The sequence below is a fragment of the Anarrhichthys ocellatus genome, unplaced genomic scaffold, assembly GCF_004355925.1.
Source record: "Anarrhichthys ocellatus isolate YVR2014 unplaced genomic scaffold, GSC_Weel_1.0 scaffold11, whole genome shotgun sequence".
Classification (NCBI taxonomy): Eukaryota; Metazoa; Chordata; class Actinopteri; order Perciformes; family Anarhichadidae; genus Anarrhichthys; species Anarrhichthys ocellatus.
In genome coordinates, this window is record NW_022280041.1 from 7,361,854 (window position 1) to 7,368,889 (window position 7,036).

A 7,036-nucleotide genomic window follows, 5' to 3' on the forward strand; every position below is an offset into this window, starting at 1 on the left:
TCGTGGGGGGGGGGAACGGGGGGGGGTTAGCTGGCTCTTCAGTGCCATAAAGGCTTAGCAACCCAGAGGCTCATGAAGGGCAATCGATGTGGCCCTTATTGGGCGATAAAGAGACCTGGTGATGGAGATAGGAGGCTGAACATTGCCACTCATTGCTGCGGCTTGTAAAATAAGACCATGTTCCATCAACTCAGAATAGCACATGTCCATGAGTAGTTTTCTGAGGTTTGTGTGGTCCATTTGTACACCAATAACCTGAGAAGATTTTGATGCAAGATGCAACATAGCAAGCCTCATGACTAACTCTTCAATTCACTGTAGACTTCGATACAAAAACATGAAAATAAAGCTTTTCATGTGTTGTAATAGCTCATATTAATCGTGTATTACCAATTAACACTTTCCCCCCCCCATGTCTGTAAAATGGAATTTCAAATCCACATCACACACAATTACAATTTCCCAAAGCACAAGATGATGTCTTCAAACTGCTTGTATTGTCTGACTCACAGTGCAAAATCCCCTAAAATATCAATTTGGGATTTATATAAAACAAAGATGGAAGCTGGAACCAGAATCGGTTTCGGCATGCCACGATATGATCAATTGATCACCAAAATAGTTGATTACTTATCCGTGTATGAACCGATTCAGACAAATAATTCAAGCGCTAGGGCGCACTGTCTCACCTCTTTCACCGTGGCATCGTCAAAGAAGACCCATTTGGAGGACTTGGTGTGAAAGGCAAAGGCACAGTAGTGACGGCTGGAGTAGCAGATCATCGCCACCAGCAGCAGCTCTCCCTTTTTGGCATGCTCATCTGTCACCCTGTAGAAGAGCTGTGTCCATACACACACACACACACACACATTAGAGTGTATGTATGTATGTATGTATATATATATGCAACAATTAATCATCGGCATCAACACTATAGTAAGTGGGCAGGCAAGTGAGGAATGGTGGTAGCTAGTTCTCCATCTGTTTATAGATTAAGGTCTGAGGGAATGAACCGGCATTGATTTTACAATCATTACCAATAAGTGCTGGATTAAATCAGCGCCCTCATAGAACTTGATATCTAGACTAATTCTACACTGGTCCACAGTATTGTTGTTAATTGCCTGAATACCAACATACAGCGGTAATTTCTGATTTATTTTTCTCATAATTAGTGTAAAAATATCAGCAAGATTAAAAAAAGAATGATGTAAAAAATGTAAAGTGTACTGCATTCAGCAGACACATGGAGAAAGTGTTGGTTTCTTGTTTCTCCCGCCCATGTTTCCAGCACAGCCAGTTCTCTGTCTCCCTCTCCCTCTCTCAAACAATGGCTTTCAAAGCAAACGATGGGGGTGGAGGGCTCACGTTAACACCTAATAAAGTTGCATGAAATACTCCTTAATGAATTAAGGCCTTTGTGGAACAGTAGTGGGAGGGGGCGCGGGTGGGTTCTGACAGATTATTCTGTTGGTATGCTTTGGAAGTGCACAAGACGAAGCGGTCAAATAAACGGGGTGAATACTTCAATGAAGAAGTTGTGCAACGGGTGCAGCGTATGGGCATTGTACTAATCTGAACTTCACTTATTGATTTTTATTGCTTGTAAAGTTCATCCAACACAGTGCACTACTGAGAAATATTTAATAAGTTGTGTGCCAATTTCTTACATACATATTTCATGTGAATACTGCAGACAACCGTACCATATTCATGTGTGTGAAGATGTGCTTTCAGGGACAGACAAGGAGTTCCATGTGCACATACTTATGCTCAACAATGTGTGACTATAAATGCAACAAAAGCGGTCTTGAACACATGTTTTATCCCCATCTCAATGACGTCACAGCCCATGTGTTCCCTCAGACAGGCATGCGCAAACACGCTTAGGACAACACAGAAGTGAGGGGAGGGGCTTTCTGACAAGCTGACCCAAGGCCAGCAGGGGCTTTTTGATCAGTGGCGCTGGCCAACTGGGCATTGGGTGTTGACTGCTTACGCAACGGCCCCGACTTACAGAGAAATAAATCCCCACTTTATTTCCCACATATGTTCTATTGCACAAAAATAAACTGACCCTAAAACTGGGGAAAAAAAGTGATGAAACAGCAGCTGTGTGAGTGAACAAATTTCCAAAATGATACTGACAAACTGAACCATGTCTGGAGAGTTATTTTATATCCTGTTGTATAATTAATGAATTCATCTGAAAATTTCAGAGAGATGAAATGGTCTCGCTGTATGTCAATTTTCTTGCTGGAATTCCCGAAAATATTATAGAGAAGTTAAAAAAACAGAATACCAAAGTGTAAAATGTACATCAAATGTTGGTTAAAGGAAACTCACTGCAGAAAGACTGAGATGAGGCCCCAGCGAGCGGATAACATCTTCTGTGAGGTCTGACTGGTCAGAGTCCCAGACGAAGCCGATGGTAACTATCTCTGGGGAGTTCATGAGGACCCGTCTGATCCTAATCCTCTGACCACAGTTGCTCTGGAGGAGAAGGACAAAGATATATAAAACAAAAAGGCTAGTTTTACCCAAAAGTAACGTCACCCAATTACCAAGTAAAGATATCTCTAACTAAATACTTGAGAATCACTACATTCCCAAAGAATGATGAAGGGATGACAGGTTTCTGCAGGACACAGGTGCATTAACAACAATGTGCTTATTAAAACACTTTGCATAGGCCACTTACTGGACAGTTACGAAGGTCCCCTATCGTACTCGCTGCTTGTAACAGTTCCCCAAATGACTCGTCTCTGCGCTGAAGCGTCTGTTGACTGAAAAAGATGAGACGCATTGTCAGCAGAAGCATGGGAACGAACAAGCGTGGAAGAGGAAGGCAGACAGAGACAAATGAAGATTAAGGCATGTGGAGAGGAGCTGTGTGTGTGGAACGTCAGCAAAAGAAAAGTTACGGCCTTGCGAAAATGTGTAGACAGCCACAGGAAAAGCGAAAAACAAGAGTGGAACCGGACAGATGCCGATGGGGAAGCAAAGAAAGTTTCATATCGCCTGTGCCTTACCAGAGTGCGGTGGTGGAGACATAATGTACCAGCTCTGTAAACGGCAGTGGGTCGGAGGATGCCCCACAGCTACGGCACACGGACTGCAGAGGGGAGGGAGTCGGAGACCAAGGCGGGGATACAAAAAGCACACATTTCTACTATCAATGACTAATTATCAAGTCAGCATGTCATTTTCCAAAAATAAAAAGATCAGAAATAGTCACAGTAAGTAAGGATCAAAACAAAGAAAAAAAAAACGAATTTATATAAACTGTGGCAAGAGATTAGGACTCGACTTGCTGCTTTCCTTGTGATCAGTTATAAACTGTGGGCTTTGTAGTGTCCAACTCAAATTAATTAATATATGAAGCTATCAATCTCCCTCTGACCAAAGCAATCCTCATTTAGGCGTGGTAATATTTGCCTGATTGGGTGCTCTGAAGTCTAGGTGGAACAAAACCCACAGACTGTGCCCCGAAGGGATTTAGTCCAAAGGCTGTGATGAGCATCGCAGCCACGAGGAAGGGTGGTGTTGTGCTGGGATGTTTTGGTACACCATGTGTGATTTATCTGGTGGTGGTGCTGCAGCACTGTGGAATCTGACCAGAAACCCCCTCCATATTCCTCTGGGTCGACCCAGTATCAAACCATGACGGATTGGATTTCTACTGTCTCAGACAGTGATTCATGTACCCGTCTTGTGTGTGTGTGTGTGTGTGTGTGTGTGTGTGTGTGTGTGTGTGTGTGTGTGCTGATTAATCCTAACATTGGCCAGCGTGTAACGCTTGTCCACACATTACTGTCAGGGCTGTGCAAACAAACACAGTTTGAACTAAAAAAAAAAACGTCTCATCAGTTCTTATGCTTTTTAACACCATACTGACCTGCTCATAAAGTGTCATAGCAAACTTCTGATGCGTGATGCAAGACTTTGAAGTGCAGGCATCCGTCTCCTCAGGCACAATGTGCAGGTGGATCCTCTCCAGTATGTTCTCCTGTGACACAATAGGAGATATATCAGGTATGAGACAAACTATTTCCTACACTGTTGTCGTAAAACCACCTCTTTACAAGCACCACAGGTTATTTATTTATCTATTTTTACTACAATGAAGGTATTTCCGAGAGCAAAACTGCAGTGCAGTGGGACACATCGTTGCATATCAATAGTTCAAACTTAGCCATTTTGTAAACCTGACAGCAGAAGGAAGACATTTAAAGAGCAAGCGATGCTGCAATTTAGCTCCCACCTTTTTCTATGGAGTGCTTGTGAGTTTATAAAATATTAAGGCTGCAGGGTAGGCCTGCAAAGGTTACAGGCACAACTTCACAGCCGGTTAATCTGACACTGGCCAAGTCCTCACATAAATTGTGCATTCGCACGCTGCTGCCGATGCATTACATGGTGAATGCTCAAGGGCAAAGATCTGCATAGGATTAAGAATTAAGATAGTCTTTAAAAGATAGGAACTAGGAAGAAAACAGTTACTGTTAAGTTTTAGTGGAGGGAGTTGGCAGGCAAAGAAAGAAACTAGAATTACAGCTCGTGGTTGCATGCCCCTAACAACCAGTCACGTTGCAGTTTGCATCCATGTCTGTCAAAAACGTCATTTTATTCTGTTAGAAATGTGAAATCGTCAGAATTAGCTTATGAATTCTGGAGTCATGGTCAAAAACGTGCTTTGCGAGGCCACAGTGACCTCTGACCACCAAATTCTAATCTGCTCAGCCTTGTTTGTGCGAGATGTAATGAAATTCCTTCCAGGCCGTCTCTGAGATAACACATTCGTGAGAAGGGAGCGGACCGATAACCCCAAAACATAACGCCTCTGGCCACAGCCATCACGGGCACAGAGGCACGAAAAAAAAAAAGCACCAAAGTTGCTTTCTCTGCTCCCATCTTCATCGTGTGTTACATTTGTGAGGAACTTCTCATTTGAGAAGCAAAGTGACACACGTATACGTTCAAAGGTGTGCAACCCAGTGTTTACTTATAGTACAGTCCTTCTGTTCAAGAAACATTAGCTTATCTCTCTTTGTTTATCCAGTGCAGTGTAATTGTACTTCCTAGGTGGATAAACAATGAATGAGATGAAATCAAGAAACATTTGATCAAAAGCGTGAGAAGAAAAACGAATTAAGCCGGATGAACAACAGAAAACAAGGTTAAATATGAAGGGTAAAAAAAGCTGGCGGATCCGTTCTATATTTGATGGTTAAAGTCAATGCTTGGTTGTGCCAAGAAGAGCAGACAGACTGGAACTGATATGTAAAAAAGATGAAGGACGCGTAAAAATCGACTTCAAAAAGGCACAGAAGTGATGCGGCCTAATACCGTCGCACAAAACAGAGAGGTTCAAACACAACTCCGGCGCTTATATAACCTGTCATGATGATATTTAGCAGCAATGTGGCAGGGGTTGATGGGAAGGGACGGGAGGGACAGAAGCTCTTTCAGTGACCTCGCCAAACAGTTTGTTGCAAGTGCGTTACCCGAAACGTGTGGCAGGGTAACACACACACACACTCCCTCTCTATGCGCTGGTCTCCCTCCACAGGACAGACGCGTTGCCACAGGAACTTACAAAGCACTCTGCGGCATCATCCATGAAGCCCAGCTGGAAGCGGTGCTCGTCCTTAAAGGTCTCTGCCAAGGCGTGACGCAGGTTGTCAGAGGGCAGGGCGCGCTCCCGACTGTGCTGGAACTGGGAGAAAATGCCCTGAAGAGAGAGAACAACAACAACTTGTTTGCACATTTATTTTGTTTATTAAAAGCATGCGTGTCACCCTCGCTGCTCAATTACACAGTCCGGATATGTGAGCCAAACAGTTGCCACATTTGTAATGACAAACAAGAACTAAACCTTAATGCAAGCTCCCATTAAAGAAAAAAAAAAGCCACTGATTGTATTCTACCTTTAAAGCACAAAAGATGCAGGATTCTCCCAGACAGAAGTGTCCAGGTAGCTGCCTCAAGCTGCGTCTGAAGATATCCAGCTGCCATAGTACCTACACAAGGGAAAGAGGATGTTACCTTGATTCTTCACACTATAAAACTTAGACATCCGTGGGTGTTTTTGTTACACATGGCAATCAGACATCAGAACTAAGTCTCCAAGGTCATGAGGATGAGGAGTGGGCGAGGGGAAAGAAACAAAAGCCGCAGGAAATGATCCTCTTCAACCAGCTCATCGGTTGTCTCACCCTCTGAGTCACGGTCACCGAAGAGTGACCTCACTGTGGGTCTGTCTGCAATAAGGAACTAACTCGCCGGTAGACCAATAGTCAGAAACAAGACAGTGACTAAGCTTCAAAATAAATAATGGTCATATTTTCAAGAGGGTGGTACATGGTGTACAGCTCCTGGTGGGAAAAAAAAATGTAAACAAGCAGGTGCCAAATTTAGAAAAAAGTGTATGTACGTAAAGAGCACCTTGTAATCAGTTTGAATATTATGCAACAAATATAATACATTTCTAATGATGGTAATGCCAGTCTGTCCATCACTTTGGTAAAGATCGACTCAACAAAAGTAGAGAAACACAGAAAACTGTATTCATTCCAATAAAGCTCAATGCACAGTGGTCCTAAACAGGCACATAATGGATAGCGTAAATATTCCAGGACATGTTGAATTGGATCCAGCCAAAAAAACAACCAAATCAAGAGGACACACCTACCTGCACAGCACTGTTGAGGAAGCAGCTGTTCTGGCCCGGTTCGTTGAGCAGTCCTTTGGTGGGGGCCAGAGACAGCATGCTCCCCGGTTGGTAGGATTTCCCCAGATTGCCCCCCGGCTTCCTGAAGAACTTGACCCATGCCATTGGATAGAGGGGGTCTGCCTTTAGACAGGTGGGATAGTCAAGACGACTAGGATCAGATCCCTCGGGCCCTGAAGGAGTGACTCCCCAAAAGTCTGGGGTTAAGTTATTCCACGAGCTGCAGCAGCTGCCCTGTCACACATGGGCCTCTAGTCCATTTCTGCAGCTCATGTAGAAGATCACGTAAAGGTTTATCCCCCC

At 43.7% G+C, this 7,036-nt stretch overlaps 1 protein-coding gene across 2 annotated transcripts in view; it reads right to left on the reverse strand.

The window, feature by feature from the left end:
* The window catches only part of usp53a (ubiquitin specific peptidase 53a), a 25,676-nt gene extending 18,646 nt beyond the window's left edge, over positions 1–7,030 (reverse strand). For both annotated transcript variants that reach the window (XM_031851080.1, XM_031851079.1), the window contains exons 1-8: positions 6,695–7,030; positions 5,931–6,023; positions 5,600–5,734; positions 3,899–4,009; positions 3,033–3,115; positions 2,702–2,786; positions 2,347–2,493; positions 690–839 (exon numbers count right to left, since the gene is read on the reverse strand). In XM_031851080.1, the coding sequence (XP_031706940.1) occupies positions 690–839; positions 2,347–2,493; positions 2,702–2,786; positions 3,033–3,115; positions 3,899–4,009; positions 5,600–5,734; positions 5,931–6,023; positions 6,695–6,838 (948 nt within the window). In that variant the 5' untranslated portion in view covers positions 6,839–7,030. The remainder of the gene's footprint in view (positions 1–689; positions 840–2,346; positions 2,494–2,701; positions 2,787–3,032; positions 3,116–3,898; positions 4,010–5,599; positions 5,735–5,930; positions 6,024–6,694) is intronic.
* Positions 7,031–7,036: the final 6 nt, after the last annotated feature.